We start from the raw sequence: 19,941 nt of genomic DNA on the forward strand, positions 1-19,941 counted from the left end.
ATAACTCTTTCACATTAAGCTACCTTAAGCCACTGTTTCCAGGGTGGCAGGCCCTGCTCCTTCCTCTAAAGAAGTTCTTGATTGTCATGACCACGTGTAACCCACCTCAGCCTGTCTGCTGTAGGTGCTCCCCGCTAATGTCAGTCAGTCTGGACTTGGGACACTCACCACCGCCTTCCGCTCTCTGAAGGCGCCCGGTCCTCCCTTAAGAGGCCTATCCCTCCATGACGCGTCACCAGACAGAACACCAGGAGACACTGACGGAAGCGTGGGCTGAATCCTGGCTCTGCCGCCTGCTGCCTGTCACCAACCACTCCACCTTCGTTTTCCTTTCGTCCAACACTTAATAACAACAGAACCTATGGCATCCGCTGCTGTGAGGATTAAGCGAAATCTATATCAAAAGTTGGGAACAGTGCCTAGTACACAGTAAACCCTCAGTGAATGTTTGCTGTTACTATTATTGTTTAAGCTACAGGGACACGCATATGAACAAATATGGAAAATTGATCTGAAACTAGTGGCAGAGTAATTAAAGACACACAACAGATGTTTTAAAATCGGAATTAGACAGTCTGTATTCTAAAACACACACACACAATCTGTACCAATTAAATACAATAAAGTTGAAAGGGACATAAATTACAGTTTTTCTTTTTTTTAAACAGACAATAGTAAAATACTACAGTCAGCTCACTATACACAAAAATCACAAACAGCAGCTTTGCATTAAAATCTCCAATATCTTACTCATTTACTGATGCTAAGAACTTAAAGGGAAAAGGTACAGCAGGCTGTACACACTCTCTCGCTCCCACGACACATTTATTGCTGTACATCCGGACCAACTGTACAGGCATCTACACAATAGGTACAGAAAGTACTTTTGTAAAAACTTCCACACACATAATCCTTCAGCGTCTCCATCGGTAACAGAATTTTACAAATGAAGACACGGACAGCAGGGTCATCTGTATTCAATCATCTCCTGCGAACACGGTGAAGTGGGCACCTGTGAACTTTACAGCTCATTTCATCTCTTCAGCATTTTTCAAAATTGAAGTAAAACAACAATGGCAAAACCACACCACAACAAAACCACAAAGAGACGAAAATCAACACCCCCTCCCCGCAACCCAACTCTTGGTTTGTCCCTGTGTTGTTTTACAGTAATACTGCTCTCTGCATCCCACCTGCCTGGATGGCCTGGACCAAGGGACCAGAAACGCTGGGGTCAGAGCCCCAGTCACTGTCAACGGTTCCAATTCCACGGCAAGTCAGCAGGCGGCGGGCCAGGTGGAAGACCAAAGAACGGAGCTGTGAGATTTTTCAGTGTGCTTACGAAACAGGACAGAGAACGGCAGCACGTGGCCTGGGAGCCAAGGGGCGTATGGCACCGAACTTGCAGTCAAACACGTATGTACACATAAGACAAGAGTGGACAGCAAAAACATTCAGTCTTATGTAAGTTCTTTGGTTATAAAGAACGGCATTCTGTAACCTTTGCTGCAAAGAGGGATTTACAACCTCATTCTTAGGCAACACAATCTTTTTCATCTGCTCCTGTTCTGAGAGATCGCCCAAGCTGCTTTGGAACGAAGTCCAGTACCTTCCGATTTTCTACAAACCACTTTTCTCCCCCTTTTAGTGTGCGGACTTGTCTGTCTCCAGACATACTATAGATACCATTTCATATACATAACATATACTATTTATAAAAAAAATTAGAGCGTTGACTCCAGATTCTACAGTAAGAACTGATTAAAATTGTACAAGAATAAAGTTTGTTTGAATCTGTGGAGGTTTCTACACAGTGTGGGTGTGTAGTGAGTGCACACAAAAATACTGCCACTTCATTAAGCCGGGATTTTCGGTTCTCTGGAAGAAAGCAGAGGCTGCCGATGCAGCCGAGTGACAAAGCGCGGCTTCCGCCGGCTCGGGAGGGGAAAGGAGGTGGCTCCCGAAGCCGCGGCTTCTCCGCGCTGGTGTGAGGTCCGGCTGGGCCGCAGCACGTTTTAAAGATGGGCTGGTGCTCTGGCTTGCTGCCTCTCACGGAGTGGTCGTGCTCCCCTGGAACACAGAGGCTGGTGAGTGCAGGCTCCTGTCCCCGCCCTCCCCACCCACGGAGACCATCCCCCACGAGGGGCTCTTCCTAGAGGGACCTGCAGGATCTGGCTGACTACGGGATCCAGTTCTAGAATGTACTCTACACAAGGGACGAACCCAGCTCCAAGGCTGAAGATTCTAAGAAAAGTAATGACAGACAGCAAGACCTAAAGTTAAAGTAAAAAAAAAAAAATGTTATTGCTGGGTCTACACTCTAAGTCATACCAGGGTGAGAACAAAAGTCAAACCTGAGTGCTTAAAAAGTGCTCAGACTTTTAACACTGTCAAAACAAATTAAAACCAAGATAACAGAAATACGAAAGCAATTTTTAAAAAAAGAAAAAACCCACCATAGTCCCACATTACCCTGATACAACAAACGTTTTTTGTAAACTCCACTTTTAAACCAAGACCTTTGGCAGGGACACACTATTCTATTCTGGAACCTTTCGAAAGCAAAAATCAGGTAGTGTTCCTGTTACTGGGTTCTAAATAATCCAGGCAACGAAACAAGGCAGGGGTGAGGGGGAGTTTGCTGCCCCTCTTCCCCCTTTTGCGGGCCAGGCCGTGCTTCTAACAGGGCAGCCCTCAGACACCCTACCCTGTATCCCTTCAGCAGAGGGGTTTGTGAAAACCTTATCCCCACACCACCCCTCGCCCCGCTCCAACGGGGACTGAAGCAAAACCTTAGGTGTGCAGGGCAGCGACTCCTGGGAATTCGTATTTTTAAGAGGCATCTTCTCCCAACACCCCCCAGTGGGTCTATTGCACATTTAGGTTTGAGAAGCACTGTTCCAGGGTGAAGAATTAACCCCTGGACCACATTCTTCCTGGACTTCTTGGAAGAAGGACTAAAAAGCTCATGTAGGCCAGCAAAGCAGATTCTGCTTAAAATCAGTGTAAAGGAAGCTGAAGACTTTTAAACAAATGACTGTTTAGCTTGCAAGAACAGTAATGAGTTACTTTATTTTATTCTTATGTTGGGGAAAGAAGTCTTTTCTGAGTTGTAAGAGACCCCACTATTTGTTTTTTGCAGTTTATTTGTGAATATGCTGTATAAATGACCACACACTGAAATTTTAAGGGCTAGTATGGAAGACTTGGGGGAAGAAGCCAGCAAACTGGGATGATAACTTCCTCAGCAAAACAGGGAGGGAGACGCAAGAGGGAAGAGATATGGGAACATATGTATATGTATAACTGATTCACTTTGTTATAAAGCAGAAACTAACACACCATTGTAAAGCAATTATACTCCAATAAAGATGTTAAAAACAAAACAAAACAAAAAAAACCCAGAGAGACAGACGGCACGGCACGCTGATTATCTGCTCCTTCACTGAGCTGCTTTCTATTTCTGTCAGCTTTTTGTTTTGCTAAGACTGGCGCTCCCATACTCCTTACACAGCTATGGCTGGGGTGTGGGATCAAAACAGTGACACTGAATGGGAAGAGATGGTGGTACTCTTAATTATATAATTCACTATTTTCCTTAGGAATATTAGCAAAAACCCACTTTGTTCCAATACGAAAATTAAACACTGTAATAAACCAACTGGGTAACTTCCAAAGCCCACACTTAAATTGCTCAGGGAATTCACCTATGCTTCCCCAAAGCATTTTTTATCCTATGGGCACCAAATGGATGTATTTTCTCAAATCTGCGATGCATCTCTCCCTCACCACCACCCTGTGCTTTTTAACATCTCTGAAACTGCTGATATGATATAGTTTAATTGGAAGTATTTGCTTTAATGATACATAAAATAATAGCGTATCTAATAATCAAAGAAATCACAGATGTGATGAAATATGGTAGATGCTACCAGGATACCTTGGGAGAGCCCGTAATTAAACATCTCGGGGAGTGAACACGAGATTGACTGATCCTTAACGAGGTGAACACTTAATTCAACATGAACCCATATGCTGGTCCTACATATGTCATAACCCCACTCGGAAACTATGACAGCAGACTTGCTCCGCCATAGCCAGCCAGCTGGGCAGCATGTGAACTTGGTCCCCAAGTGGGCCCATTGTCCCTGTCAGAAACATCTGAATGAATCTCTCCTACTAAGTCACTGTGATGAAGGGCCTCTGGCAGTTGGGGCACAATTAGGTGTGCTCACTGATAGCACAGGACCCGAAAGACTGCCCCTGGAATTTATCACCTGGTCACTCTTTGCTGAGGAACACAGCTGGCCAGGGTCCTGTGGCCCATCTGAGACACTCTTACTGTCCATTGTATTTGGTAGGTTCCTCCTACTCGGAAGTTCTCCAGCAGAAGGATCTGTCAAACCATCAAAATCTCTCCCATCTGACACACCCATAAACTCTGTGAAAGAATGGTCCTCGAGGATGTTTGTGGTGTGTTCTATGGTCACCTCCCTGGGGCAGAATTCCCTGGCCGGCTGGCCATTTTTGCTGGAGCAGGCATCTTGTTCTGAACATGAGCTGGTCCTACAGCAGGTTTTGGAGTTTTTCTCAGGGATGCTTTGGGATGATGGGCTCCCTTTGGCTAAGGCACTGTTTTCCTTGAGTGGCACCATAGTTATCTTATCCTTTACCAAGCCTCTTTCTAGTTCTGTCAACTCTTTGTTTGAGGATGGTCTGAAGTCATGCACAAGTGATGCTCCGGGATGCTCACTGGAGTCTGCATCCTTTGTCTGAAGGGCCAGCTGATCTGAGCTGTCACTAGAAGGGACCACCATGTCAGACAGGGTGGCATTGGAGGCACTGTGGGAAAAGTAGCCACTGGTGATGCTGCTGGTGGTGGGGCTGCAGGACACTTCTTTCTCCAGGACCTTTGAGTTCGTCAAATCGACTTTAGAAGAAAACCACTCTCTGTTCTCCAAGCTGGCATTGTAAACGCTGAAGTCGGCAAACTCCACAGGTACGTAAGGCTGTGAACTTATCAGCTTCCGGTTAAGAGCTTCTAGATCGTTTTCCTCCTCTTCAGAGTCCTACAGAAATGAAGCAAAAGTCAGCCACGAGCTTCTTACAGCAACTGCATTGTTGAGACAGGCTGTAAACACTATACTGTTAAAGGCATTCACCTTCACATGTTTCTAGTGTTTTTTGTTTTTGTTTTCTGAGTTTGGTTAAATCTTGTCAACTGTCCTGGACAAAGGTACATTATCCTCAGAGATCTGTGAGCATGAACCCATTACCATCCAAGATGAAAAGATTTATTTCTTCTGTGCTCACTCACTAATAATTAGAAACCTTTCCTCCCCTGGTTTAAAGGAAAGGATGGAAGGAAGTGCAGTAGACTTTTAATTAGTTCCTCATGATTAGTTTTCAGTTGGAGATGTTCTCTTTTCTAATTAAATGAGTAGAGGGACAGACAGAGGCAGAGAAGAGCTGCTGTTTCATATGTTCTTACAATCCTCACCTTGGGGAGCAAAGTGCAGATAAACACGATGATTTGCAAAACGTTTCTGAGCTATTTTATGGGGAGGAAGGGCCGTAAATAAAGGTTCCCCAATGGCAAAAGGGAAAAGAACGCGATTTCAACATCCATTCTCAGTATTACACTAAATATTGTAAGTCTGTAAAATACTGAATTAATCTGACAATTACTATTTTCTAGCATTTTTGAGAAGCATGGAAGAAGATCTGACTAGAAAGTGAGGAAGATAGTGAGAGTTAAATGAAAATCTCTTTTGTCAAATAGCTTTAGGATTCTGTTTATAAAGATTGGTAAATATGCAAGAGTGGCTGTTATCATCTTCCAATCTCTCTCCCTGAGTGCATGATTCTTTTAAATTTGGTGGAAAACAATATAAAACACATGGGCATTTTATTTTCAAATAAAAATAGATGATATTACTATCTAGTCATTTCTAATTAACCTCATATACATCTGATGACATTGCAACTATTCCTTTTCTCTTTTAAAACCTGACTTTCATTCAACAATATTCATCAAGCATCCTCTACATGCCAGTCATTGTCCTAAGAACTGAGAATACCAATGCTGAGCAAAGACAGGCATGGTCCCTACCCTTAGGGCGTTACGACTATGGTCCTTGCTCGAAGGATAACCCTGGACACTGCTGGGTGGATGAAATTTCCATCAGTATAACAACAGAGTAACTGTAAAGACCTGGAACCAAAACATTAACGTTACTCATTTCGAGAGAGAGAAAAAGAGAGAGAAGAGGTGAGGAAGAGAGAAGGATTGGGGAGGGTGAGGAAAAGCACGCTCCACGGATAGAGCAGATGGGAGTTTACGAATGAACATAAATTTCATCTGCTGAATTTTACAGCAATATTTTCTTTTCTATCTCATAAGATGCTAAATACCTAAAAAATAGCTTAATACTCTTTTTAGATTTTAAAATAGCTTGAATATAAATTAGTTAAAAGCACCAGTAGTCTTAATTCCTTGTCTATTAATTAAAGGTGACTATCAAATATCAGTGATAAAATTCCAGAAATCAGCAAAACAAAATTTTTGGCAACACTAACCTCTCTGTCTTATCTTTAGCTGTATTCTAATTAAATAGCACTGTTAAAAAGGGGGTGGGGTAGAGAGATCTCTCCCTAATGTTGAGAGGAAACGTTTAGTAAAGGAGCAAAAATTGGACAGAACTGTCGGAATCAGTAACCTGCACTATATTTTCTAGATTCTCTACCTGACTTGTTTAGACTCAAAATTGGATTTCAGGTGTTTGTTTCTCTTATATTTCCTTCTAATTTAAGCTGGCAAAGAAACATAATCCCCAAGCCCAAGAGTCTCTGATGCAATTAATTACTAAAAAGTTAGCTGTTGCAAGGAAAACCAAATTTGAAGATGAGAATTTATAATTTGGGGCCTCTTTTTATGCCTGAAGTTACTTCTTCCTAACACTGAGGACAGGTCTGTCATCCTAAAATACAACTTTGCTGAGTGAAATGTTCAAGCACGAGTTTAATGTGTAGAAATAGGTATACACTAAAGGATCAGAATGACCTTAGTAAAACTGAAGAGTCTACAAAAACAAATAGGGATCAGTACCTAGTTATGCACTTGGGGTGGGGTTAAGGTTAGGGCAGTGACCTAAAGAGAAAGGCTAAAGGAGTGGGGACAACTAGTTCCAGAAGAAAGAAAACTGAGTAGAGATGAATCATGTTCCAACATGTAAACGGAGATGGAAAGTTTATGAAGTTATGCCTTCCAAGGAGAAAAGAGGACTTACTTGGCTTAAATTGCATTTTAAGGGAATTTGGTTAGATTTTTTTGGGGGGGATGGGGGGAGACAGTATCGCTTGGTTCTGTACCTTTTATTTATTATTATTTAAAAAAATTTTTTTTTCTAAAAATAAATTTATTTATTTATTTATTTTTGGCTGTGTTGGGTCTTCATTGCTGCACATGGTGAGCGGGGGCTACTCTTTGTTGCGGTGCGTGGTCTTCTCACTGCAGTGGCTTCTCTTGTTGCAGAGCACGGGCTCTAGGGCTTCAGTAGTTGTGGCTCGCAGGCTCTAGAGCACAGGCTCAGTAGTTGTGGCGCACGGGCTTAGTTGCTCCACGGCATGTGGGATCTTCCTGGACCAGGACTTGAACCCGTGTCCCCTGCACTGGCAGGTGGATTCTCAACCACTGCGCCACCAGGGAAGCCCCATTTTATTTATTTTTTAATTGAAGTGTAGTTGATTTACAACGTTCTGTTAGTTTCTGTTGTACAGCAAAGTGATTCAGTTATACAGTATATACTCTTTTTCAGATTCTTTTCCACTATAGGTTATCCCAAGGTATTGAATATAGTTCCCTGTGCTATACAGTAGGACCTTGCTGTTTATCTATTTTATATATTAGATAAACATTTTATACCAGAAACATTATTTATCATTTTACTTTAAAGGAGACTAAACTAAGAACCTTCCTACTGTGTCTTAAGGACAAAAAGAATGAAAACTCTTCCTAAGAGTGGGACATGGAGTCAAGTTCTCAAGCTTCTCTACAGCTACAATATTCATGATTTGATTTTTGAGATTTAGTTTATGCAGCTGATATTTACCTATAGACAAAACACCTTGATTTTAAGAAGGAATCAAAACCCACATTAAAACAGTGACCTTCTGGACTTCCCTGGTGGCGCAGTGGTTAAGAGTCCTCCTGCCAATGCAGGGGACACGGGTTCAAGCCCTGGTCTGGGAAGATCCCACATGCTGCAGAGCAACTAAGCCCGTGAGCCACAACTGCTGAGCCTGTGCTCTAGAGCCCGCGAGCCACAACTACTGAGCCCGCGAGCCACAACTACTGAGCCCGCAAGCCACAACTACTGAAGCCCACGCGCCTAGAGCCCGTGCTCTGCAACAAGAAAAGCCACCGCAATGAGAAGCCCACACTCCGCAACGAAGAGTAGCCCCCGCTCACCACAACTAGAGAAAGCCCGTGCACAGCAATGCAGACCCAACGCAGCCAAAAATAAAATAAATAAATTTTTTAAAAATTAAAAATACCCCAAAAAACAGTGACCTTCTGAGTGACTTTCACCTGATTAAAGTCATTTTCACTCCCACTCTAATCAGTTGTCCCTCAGAGAGACGGTCTGTTTTCAAAAAGACTCCATCAGCCAAGGGTCTCCAGTACTTCTGTCCATGGTACTAAGGGGAGGGCAGCCCCTTTTTAGAAACAGCAGCAGCAGGTAATGAAACTGCACTATCTTTGGGAGCCTCTGGAGTCAGCCCAATTCTGCCAAGGGATGGGGTTTTTGTTCTGATGCTCTCGTTAAGTGTGAGACCTTGGGCAAATCACTCAACAAGTCTCGTGTTTCCTCTTCTGTAAAACGAGAGACAAAAACCATATGCTGTCTATGCAAGACCCAAGAGAGGGAGAACTGACTTTCTTTCTGCTCTTCTGTCTGCATCATGACTTAAAAAGAGAGACTCCAAAGGCATACTGTTGCTTTTATCTTATTCACAGAAGACACAAAGTGTATTTATCTATCTTCCCAAATTGATGAGACAACAAAGAAAAAAAAAAAAAGACTCTTTTCAGACATCTGCCGCAGAGCTACATGAGAATAAATGTGTGTAGTTTTAAGCCCCCCCCCCCAAAAAAAAAGTTAAGCACAGCTATATTTACTGTATTTTATGTGAAACGATAGGTTTCTTTGGTAACTAGATGGGCTGCAAAATAAAAGGAACAATGTCCCAATATCACTTCTCAAAAATGATTGCAAACTCCTTTGATCAGACTGAACCATTGATTCGCCCTCTAAGTTTCCAAGAGTGGAAAAGGAAAGAAAGTGAATAGGGAACACAGGAATAAAGCAGTTTATACCCATTTGTAAGAAGAGAAATAAAATGAAATCTTCCAAAAGAGAGACTAGAACCTCAGATCAAGCAAGTAATATTCTTGTAATCTACCAAAACATCCTGGAAAAGCTGCTATCTGCAATAAATCAGACAGTTCAATAGTTTCAGAGATGAAGAGTGTGCAGTGCACTAGATTTCTACGGAGAGTAGAGGCAGGTCTCTCAAGTAAGATCGCAGCAGGAAAAATGGTTCCATCAAACCCTGCTTAGTGGGTTTCATGTTGTGTCTGATCACACAGAATCTAACTGCTGCTCAAAACTTCCTGGGTTTTTCCAAGAGAATCTGGTTCCATTCTACCCTCTGCTAGCTAAAAGTCCTGAGATGGGTTTTATTTTAAAATAATAAAAGGAAAGTAAAGAAAATAACTATAATGCAAATTGTGAACAGTGAGACTAGCTGCTGGGCAGCCCCAGAAGGGCCATCCAGCAGTCCCTTGACGGTGTGCTCTAGCAAAAGGTACTGTTAAAATAGGTTAAAATTTAGTGCCCGTGCAACATGGTGATGGGTACCACGTCAATAAACAGACAGAACCAACCAGCCAGAGAATGGAAGGGGTAATAGATTAGCCACCTGGCCTTTTTAGCCCATGCCGAAGCCTTTATTAATTAAGCAGGGGGAGGTCACGTATGTGACTGAAGAGCTCACTAAGATTGGGGGTGGTGAGGGGCAGCTGTTGGCATGTAGGCTCTTCTCCAGCAGGGATTGGGGGGCGAGGGGGACTTTGGGAGAGAAGGACAGGGAGGACACAGAGACAGTGTGGGGGAGATGATGACTTTCCTTCTTTCCTCCATGGACAGGAAGACTGAGAAGGTCATTTCTTAAGATCCCCTAGTGCTCCAAGCATGCAGGAGCCTGGCCAGCTACATGTCCGGGTCAAGTTCTAGTCAGCTTCACACAGTGTGCATTTGCAGCATATTCTAGAACCTAGAGGTTAAAAGACCTCATGCTGATGACCCTTTGGAATGAGTCTGACATGGTGCAGCTGGGAAAGGAAAGGGCCCACACTCTGCCCACAGAGCAGACTGCATGCGGGTGTGAACACCAAGCAGCCCACTTCAGCTCCAAGCTGCACCCAAAGCGTAGGAAAGCACAGGAGAGGGAAAGCGTAGGAAAGCACAGGAGAGGGAAAGCGTAGGAAAGCACAGGAGAGGGAAAGCGTAGGAAAGCACAGGAGAGGGAAAGCGTAGGAAAGCACAGGAGAGGGAAAGCGTAGGAAAGCACAGGAGAGGGAAAGCGTAGGAAAGCACAGGAGAGGGAAAGCGTAGGAAAGCACAGGAGAGGGAAAGCGTAGGAAAGCACAGGAGAGGGAAAGCGTAGGAAAGCACAGGAGAGGGAAAGCGTAGGAAAGCACAGGAGAGGGAAAGCGTAGGAAAGCACAGGAGAGGGAAAGCGTAGGAAACCACAGGAGAGGGAAAGCGTAGGAAACCACAGGAGAGGGAAAGCTGAGACACAGAATCAGAGAGTTCTTTCCAGGCATGAGAATACACACTTGCATTTTTGAACTGAGGTATCGCTTATGATCCCAAGTGCCTGGTACATAGTGTTTTAAAAACTCTCCAATTTGAAATGTGAAAACCCAGTGCTAGGGAATGAGGTTTTTCAGGTAGAGTTTCAACCTACCAGTGGTAAAATACAGGTAAGCCCTCCTGAAAGCAGGACTGACACCGAGGGAGCTGGAATCTAGTTTGCCAGCAAATTAAAAGAGGCTACCTGAGAGGTACAGATGATGAGGATGGGCAGTGATGGATGGTGGAGAGGCTACGAACTACAGGGTAATCTTGACAATAGCATCAGGCAACACAAAAAAGCTCTCAAACACCCACAGCTAAACGAAAGAATACTTACTCCAAGTAAGTGCAATTCCTCTATGTAGATTAACTTCAGAATCTGGGCAATATGCACAGGCTCATTAGAAAGATTCATTATTAGTTAAAGTGATCTCTGTGTTACGCTTTTTAAAGATAAGAATCATTAAAAGTGGCTTTTTCCTTTACACTAAGCAAAATAATAGTAAGTAAATAAATAGAAGGAACACTTAGAAAAATCACAGGTCACGGCCACAACCATGCAAAATTTCATTACCGATGATCACGTGTTTTAAAAAAAAAAGCCAAGACTCAATACAGATCTTAATTTCTTAAATATTTGGATGACTGTCTGTGAAAGGGCCTTAAACCCACCACCAGGCAATATGACAGAAATGGTTCCAGGACTTACAATCTTCTTCCCACGTTTGCTATTGTGTTCTACAGGCATGCTGCTGCCATTGCTTCCCGAGGGCACAATGCAGCCAGGGTTATGTGCCTGAGGTGGAGACATGCTCTGCAAAGGTTAAGACACACAGATGCATCACACACAGAAGACAACGACGGCCGACATACACGTTAAGTACGTGCACGTTAGAAAAGCAATGCAAACACTTGTATTACATGTGAGTAGTGCAGCCAACAACTGTGCAGGCTTGAGTCAAACTACTGATGAAATCTGACAAGACTACACAAATTCTATGGCAAATAGCATAACCAAATTTATCAAATCAAAAAAAATGCCTTTCATATTTTCAAAACACCTAGGAGACATCTCTTTCTCACTTGAAATAAATACTCTGAAAAAAGCCATAAACACAAAGAAAACAACAGCAGTAACAACAAACAAAACACTCTACCATGACCCTGTGTGCTTGAGAAAGAGATGTTTACTCCAGAACAGGAACCATGGAGTGATAGCCCACACATGTCAGCACGTGGCATCTGACTTTGTTAATGCACAGCGTTCCTTCTCCACAGGCATAACACGTCCATTCTATTGTACATGGTACAGACAAGTCACGCATTTACCTCCTGGCTTAGAAGAGGCCTTGCTTCAAGCGCCATCCTTTTCTTATGCTCTTCTTTTACAGGCATTAAGGGCTTGAAAAACTTTGGTGGCTGAGGTGAGAATGCTTTAAAAGGGCTGACTGTTAAGGCATGAGGATTCTCTGACGTACAACCTGGGGAAGACAAAAGGCATGGGTTGACGGGCACAGGGCACCAACACACAAGAAGCGAGGCAGTGACCAAGCCAGAGGAATATCTGGCGTAACAAAGAGATTAGTATGTGAGTACAGTTGACCCTTGAACATCTCAGGTTTGAACTGCGTGGGTCCACTTATATGCTGTTCATGCTATGCTTTCTGAATGAAATGCTCTCTCTGCTTTTCCTTTTTTTCAATAAATCTACAGTCGGCACTCCATAGTCTCGGGGTGTTTTGGTATACACGGGGGCTCCTGGAACCAGTCCCCTGTGGATCCTCAGAGATGACTGTACTTGGCTGAGCATAAAACGGAGGTAGGCAAAAATGCAGATGTATCTACAAAGTTACAAAGAGTCATCAAAGGGCTGGACAGCAGCAAAGAAATCAGAAACCAAATTTTCTACCTTCTTTTCAAGATCCAGCTTAAGCATTACTTAACAGACCAATTTCAACTCATGCTGATTTTCTTTTTTTAAAAACTTTTTATTTATTAGTTTGTTTATTTATTTATGGCTGCGTTGGGTCTTTGTTGCTGCGTGTGAGCTTTCTCTAGTTGCGGCGAGCGGGGGCTTCTCTTGTTGCAGAGCACGGGCTCTAGGCACATGGGCTTCAGTAGTTGTGGCATGCAGGCTCATCAGTTGTGGCTCACGGGCTCTAGAGCACAGGCTCAGTAGTTGTGGCGCATGGGCTTAGCTGCTCTGCGGCATGTGGGATCTTCCCGGACCAGGGCTCGAACCCGTGTCCTCTGCACTGGCAGGCGGATTCCCAACCACTGCGCCACCAGGGAAGCCCCCATGCTGATTCTCTATCTCTCTGAATTCTCAGAGCCCTTATAAACTATACATGCATTTTGGCATTTTATCATTTCCTAACTTATTATTTTCTATGTACATGTCCACAGTTGGATTTTAAGATCTCGGCATCTGTCACTGCATACAGCAAGGACAGGCTCAATACATACCCAGTGAGTGAGTACTGTGTAAGTCTTCTTGCAAGTCACTTTTCCCTCAAGCCACCCTGCTCCATATGACTAAGAAGGACGATTCTTCTTTCTTGCTTTTACTCATTTCTTACCTTTTTGGGCTTCTCTTTCTCCTTCTATATTTTCTCCTCAATTCACTGGTACAATGGCACACAGTAGGTAAAATATAAGGGATAAGTAAGGTAACAGAGCCGATTTACATATCCTAAGAATGCTGTTCCCTTCAGGGCATTGGGAGATTATATATTATATTTAGGTAATAATGTTGTCATCAAATTCATTTCTGGTATCAGTTTTGAAATTTCCTTAGGGACCAGAGACATGTTCTCCTAAAATATACTTTGATTCCAGCACAAAAACATGACGGAGGTGGATATTCTTTTGGTAGAGAATGAAATCTAACCATAACGTAATAAGATATGTGTGTCTCAAAACTGACTTCAAAATCAGGAAATGATACATGAAATGTGATTTGAAAATTACAAGTGTTGCACAAAAAGCCTATTATTAATTGGATGATATAATGTATACAAAGCGAAACAAAAAAGTGAACAGGATATGTTCTATTCAAGAAGACAGTTTTGGATCATCTAGCAAACTAGAATTTCAGTTTCCTACCATATTATATGTCATCTATAAAAAAATTTCCCCCCATGCCTTTCCTAAGAAATTATAAAGAAATAACACGGAAAAAATCTCACTACTACCTTCTTTACTCCTTCGAGGTGAATCCCTGGGCAAAGTTCCATAACACGATACATCCTGGTAACTGGGGCTGTAGTCAGACATGTCTAACTGGTTCTCTGGCCAACCCTACAAGGTAGAAACATGGGTTAACCGTAATTAAGTCCCTCTAAAATGAGAAATGGGGACTTCCCTGGTGGTCCAGTGGTTAAGACTCTGCACTCCCAATGCAGGGGATACAGGTTTGATGCCTGGTCAGGGAACTAAGATCCCATGTGCCAGGCAGTGCACCAAAAAGAGAGAGAGAGAGAGAGAGAGAGAGAGAGAAATGAAGCCTGATTTGAGGGTTGTTTTCTATTTTTTAATGGCAGTATGTGCTCTTCATTCATTTTTATTATTAAATAGATCTAACATGTAGAAAAGTACTGAACAATATGACAAGTGCTATCATACCCAAGGTATACCTGGAGTGAATAAATAATTTAAAGACCAAACAACAACACTTTTGAGAGTAAAACAGTTCCACCGATATTTTTCCTGGGTAGTAGGCATAAGCTTGAACTTCCCCAGGCAAACCTGGTGGTACGATTACTCTACATATACTTGAGATTTAAAAGTTTCAAGCTGGCATAAGATATTGGTATAGTAAAGGGAGAAACCTCCTCCTTTATATCATATAAACTTAGTTAATCCTACTCCAACTTCTCAGGAGATGTCTATCTCCAAGGACAAGATTTTAAACTTCTTGAAGACATAATCTGTGTTTATACTTTTTGAATCATCTACTGTCCCTAGAATAGTAATTTACATACAATATATGTTAAAGAAATATTTGAATATGAGAACACTGTAAAATGTCCTTAATTTCAAGGTCCTAATTTTCTGCATTTGAAATAATTTTGATTTTGCTGTGGTGGATGTAATACCTTCTTAGGTCATTTAGAGTTAGACCCATAAACACACAGATATTTATTCAATTATGTGTCATATGATCCTGATATGGAAGGTGTCATGCTAAGTAACAATGTAACACTCAGAGTGCACAGCAATTTCACATCCAGTATTTGAACTTGGAAATGGACATGTAGAGACAATGATCTGCATCAGGTTAAGGTGGGAAGTCCAGAGATCTTAAAAACACCAATATATCCTAACTTTCCAGACTCAGATTCTACTAATAACCTGGCCATGCCCACGGGTACACACCTTATCATCATCGTCAAAGCCAGAAAGGTCTGGTCGACTAGAAGAGACCTGTAAGGGATGAATGGTTTTATCAATGTGGTTTATATATTTAACGTAACTAACTAAATAAAATATCACACATACAGTTGAAGGCTGTTATGACCTTCTCCTTCCCTCTTTCTTTCTTCTAATATTTATTATTTCCTTATTTATTTGAATTTATTATAATTCTGCTCTAATATTTATCATTACCCTCTTTAAAAATATTCTGATTTTCTTTTTCTAACTTAAAATATTTTTATCCATAAATATTTCTTTATGAATCTCTAAAAGATAAGAAATTCCTACGCCCTTTTTAAAACCATAATACCATTATCACATCTTAAAAAAATTAAGTGATTCCTAAATAGCATCAGATGTCCCATTAGTGGTCAAATGTCTATAAACATTATCACAGTTAATTTTGAATCAGGATCAAGATAGTTAATATACTGCAACTGGATGATATATCTTGTAAGTCATTTTTAATTTACGAGCTTTCCCTTTTCTCTAGATCATTTTTTTCCTGTAACGTTTCCCACAGTCTGGATTTTGTTAAATGAATCCCTGTGGTATCACTTAACATTTTCCTCTGTCCCCTGTAAATATTAGTAGTTAGATCTACAGTCTTGACCACACTTAGGTTCAGTTTTTTTGGAGGGGTAGAATACTTCATAGGTGGTGTTTCCTTACCTTTAAAAATATATGTTTTCCTCATTATTTTTAATATAATTAATATTTTAATAACATTTATAATATAAGATCTATAAATTTCCTAACAATAGCTCTAGCTCTTTCATTTTCTCTACCATCTAGTATTCTGCAGTATAAATGGAATAACAGGAAACTTAGGGCCAAGGATTTCCCTCTAAGTACCACTTTAACTGCATCCCTCAACTGTTGATATATGTACCATTTTTTATTATCATTCAGTTCTAAATACATCCTAATTTCCATTATGATCTCTTCTTTGACGCCTAAATTAATTAGAAGACTTTTTTCAATTTACAACTATATGAGTCTCCTATTATCAATTTTAAGAACTGAACTGTGGTCAGAAGTAATCTGCATGAAAGTGATTGTAGGGATTTGCTTTTCGGACTACTGTTAAGACAGCTTTCATAAGCCTTTACTGTGTGTTTAATCATTATCTGACAATTCTTGAGAACGGGAAGGCAAGTAACAGTTTTCCTTGAGAGGATCTGACTTTCTGCTGCTCCTGGAAAGAGGCTACTTTGCAGTGGTCCGCGTACTGCTCTGTCCTTTCTTCCCATGACAACGCTCCCCTCCAGTGGACGTAGCTTCTGTCAGTTGGATTTCCTCTATGGAATGGTTGAGGAAGGTAATCAAAATAAAGACCAGGCGCTATGGAAGGGTCTCTACGGAGGAGTCTCGTGCCCTATCACCCTGATGGGCAGCACAGTAAGATCCACTGGGGCAGCTAGAAGGGGGTATGTAGACAGGCTCAAGAGCAGCACTCAGCAGCTCTGCCAGCAGGTTTCTACCTGACTCGACCATCCCTAAACCAACTACATTCTATTTACATCTCAAAAAACGTCTTTCAAGGACATAACTTTATGGAGAGAAATTTGCAAGATTCCACTAAGAGCCCAGGCACGTGACACGTAAGGGCTCTCTGGAAGCTTCGCTAGAAAAGAGGAGTGGGCCTGGCACCTTGGGATGCCCACACTGGTGCCGAATGTTCTATCCCCACCTGTAAACCCCGACCGGAGGTCCCCTGACTTGCTGCACCCCAAACCCTGAGATGCGTCACGCGGGCGGCAGCCCCTCGCGGGTGAGCTCACATTATGAACATTTGGTGTGCTGAGGCTTCGCCGCAGGTGCCGAGCTTTGGTGGAAAGCGCTTCTTTGACCGTGACTGCCTGCAAATTTGAAAAGGACATTTATTTTTCTTCCTCTGATGACAAAAGTAATATATGTTTATTGTGGAGGATTTAGAAAGTATAGAAATAAAGATCGTTTCAATCCTGCACTCCCTCTCCCCCCATATTTACAAAACTGTAATTGTATTGTATCTTTTTTTTTTTTTTTTTTGCTTAATTTATCAAAAGCATTCCTCATAACTAAAACCAGGAAAACTGCAGAACTAAAGACATTTATGGTGTGGACTTTTATATAGGTGGGCAGAGAAAACATGGATGAAATACCACTAACTATATATCTCACTTGGGAAATTACAATCAACTTTTATGCTGCTTGTGTTTCACTCGTGCAGCAGTTTAGGTGGGACTAAAGGAAGATTCTTCTGACAAACGCCAATCTTAGTCCTCTTGTTGTTCAAAGCACACTTTCCATTAACTTCAGCTACTGCCTCGACTGAATGACATCTCCTGTGCAGTTCCACTACCTAGTGGATTATTTTCACCTGAATATCCTGCTTTTGCCACAGAAGTTAATCTGGGTCCAAAAATTAGGGAGAGAATATGTGGTTAAGCACGTGGGCTTTGGAGTCAAGCTTTCTGGGTTTACATCCAACTTTGTACCCTTCTTAGCTGGGTCACCTTGGGCAGGTTGGCTAACTTCTGTCAGCCTCAGTTTTCTCATTTACAAATGGGAATTATGACAGTATTTACCTTGTAGGGTTATCTTGAAGATTAAATGAAATAATGTATCAATATTACTTAGGCGGTATTCAATAAAAGGTAGTCATTTGAATTTGTGTTACTATTTTGTCAAAGTAACTATTTTGTCTAATGAGAGGGCTACTCTCTACCAGTTTTTCTTCTCTGATAGATTGAGAGAGAAAGTGTTTGGGAAATACATTCATCTTTGTCCATTAGGGGTGAAGGCTGGTGATCTCACCCTCTGGTCCAGATGCTGCAGTTACTTGCCTGCCGGAGCCGTTCCAGGCTCAGGATGTTCTCCACCTGCAGCACGCCTCGCGTATACTTCTCGATGTACGTCTCCCCGTCTGCTGTGCCTTCGTTCTCACTCCTCGCTGCCAGGAGAGCCAGAGTCTCCCGGTCCTCAATCTCCTCTGTTGCCTAACGAGACAAGAAGGCAATTAGAATACTTTTACCTGAACAACATTTTTCTCAAAACGGTGGTGAGAAAATGATTTAAACGTTTTGAGATTTAATGCATTCTCCAATACTCACATTTTGATATTTTTTAAAAGTAATACATACTTTACCTTTGGTATGTTGGATACTATTTCATAGGTTACACCACAGGAATAAAATATATTCTTCAGTGATATTCTCCTCTTTAAACTCTGGGTGAAACTCTGGTAGAAAAGGAAAGCTGAATTAAGCGATGTGGAAAACAGAAGTTATTTAGTATTTTACAAATTGTAACAGCATCATCAATTACTACGTTTTTGATATATACACAACACTTAGTAAAACAGAAGAAAACTGAATGGAAAAATCCTTGTCTCCAATCCTGAAGGACAATAACGTCCAGCTGTTATTTAGGGATCAGACTGCAGGATTTGCAGCCGATCCAGGGTTTTCCTGTGGTTGCTCCTTTTTCCCACTTGCCGTCTTTCTACTTGGTCTTGTCAGGGTTTAATGAATCTATCCTGGCACAGTCAGAAGTCAACTCAGAGGATAAGTTTTGCTGACAGCACCTCTGAGATGAGATCGGGGGAAGCACTAGGATAGAGATTTATTTGGAGCCTACCTTTGTCCTGGTTTTGTCACTAACCCTCTTGGACCAGGCGCTTAACCTTTTTCAAACAATAAAATGTCATAACTCCACTGCCTCCTAAGATTATGGGCCACAAATCGGTCAAGGTGGAAAAGTCCTTTGGTGGATGACATTTACCCCTGCTATCCTCATACCCTGTTATCTTGGATAAATGAGAATCAGATTATAACCTGGTAGCGATTTGCACAGCCACTGTATTAACACCCCAAAACACTACTTTGTGATAGAGAGAAGGAAAAAACTCTGTGCTCATGTATGAAACGGCACAATCGGGCCCCGTTACTACCTGTTTGTTGTAAATATTGGCTGCAATCCGTTTCCGTAACACCAGCTCCATAGCAGCCGGGTGGCTGAGCTGGACTGTGGTCTTCACTATCAGGTAAATCCGTTCATTTTGTGGGGTGACCCTATTCAAGTGAACGGAGTCATGCACCGAGGAGTCCCAGGAGGCTGTGGCTGAAACCTAGGGATGGGGGAAGGATGGGGACATGGAAACAAGACAACTCAGGTGGAGCAGTTTTATGTCATGCACTAGAAAGAAAATAAATGCCACTCTACATTGAATCACAGAGGTTTTTCCTCGCCTTTTTAAAAAAGATATTTATTTATTATTTATTTTGGCTGCGAGGAGGGGTCTTAGTTGCAGCATGCGGGATCTTTAGTTGCAGCACGCGGGATCTTTAGCTGTGGCACATGGGCTTCTTAGTTGCGGCATGCATGCGGGATCTAGTTCCCCAACCAGGTATCGAACCCAGGCCCCCTGCATTGGAAGCACGGAGTCTTACCCACTGGACCACCAGGTAAGTCCCTCCTTGCCTTTTTGACAACACACACATTCTATTTTTTAAAGTTCCCAGTCCTCTTTCCCAAAGTCCAGACCACAGCAGTTTAATGGGCAGAGAGGCCCACAGGCATGTGCATTAATCTGAAGCCCTTTAAGAGATTCTTAAAG

At 42.1% G+C, this 19,941-nt stretch overlaps 1 protein-coding gene across 5 annotated transcripts in view; it reads right to left on the reverse strand.

The window, feature by feature from the left end:
- Positions 1-497: 497 nt before the first annotated feature.
- The window catches only part of KIF13A (kinesin family member 13A), a 218,361-nt gene continuing 198,917 nt past the window's right edge, over positions 498-19,941 (reverse strand). For 2 of the 5 annotated variants that reach the window (XM_079935514.1, XM_079935513.1), the window contains 9 exons: positions 19,276-19,452; positions 18,472-18,564; positions 18,166-18,322; positions 17,123-17,196; positions 15,300-15,347; positions 14,117-14,222; positions 12,252-12,403; positions 11,632-11,736; positions 2,140-5,069 (listed from right to left, as the gene is read on the reverse strand). In XM_079935514.1, coding sequence (XP_079791640.1) covers positions 4,185-5,069; positions 11,632-11,736; positions 12,252-12,403; positions 14,117-14,222; positions 15,300-15,347; positions 17,123-17,196; positions 18,166-18,322; positions 18,472-18,564; positions 19,276-19,452 — 1,797 coding nt within the window. In that variant the 3' untranslated portion in view covers positions 2,140-4,184. Of the gene's footprint in view, positions 2,071-2,139; positions 5,070-11,631; positions 11,737-12,251; positions 12,404-14,116; positions 14,223-15,299; positions 15,348-17,122; positions 17,197-18,165; positions 18,323-18,471; positions 18,565-19,275; positions 19,453-19,941 lie in introns of those variants that run through there. The other 3 variants (XM_079935517.1, XM_079935516.1, XM_079935515.1) reach the window with 2 other exon arrangements.

This window comes from Stenella coeruleoalba, assembly GCF_951394435.1.
Source record: "Stenella coeruleoalba genome assembly, chromosome: 10".
Classification (NCBI taxonomy): domain Eukaryota; kingdom Metazoa; phylum Chordata; class Mammalia; order Artiodactyla; family Delphinidae; genus Stenella; species Stenella coeruleoalba.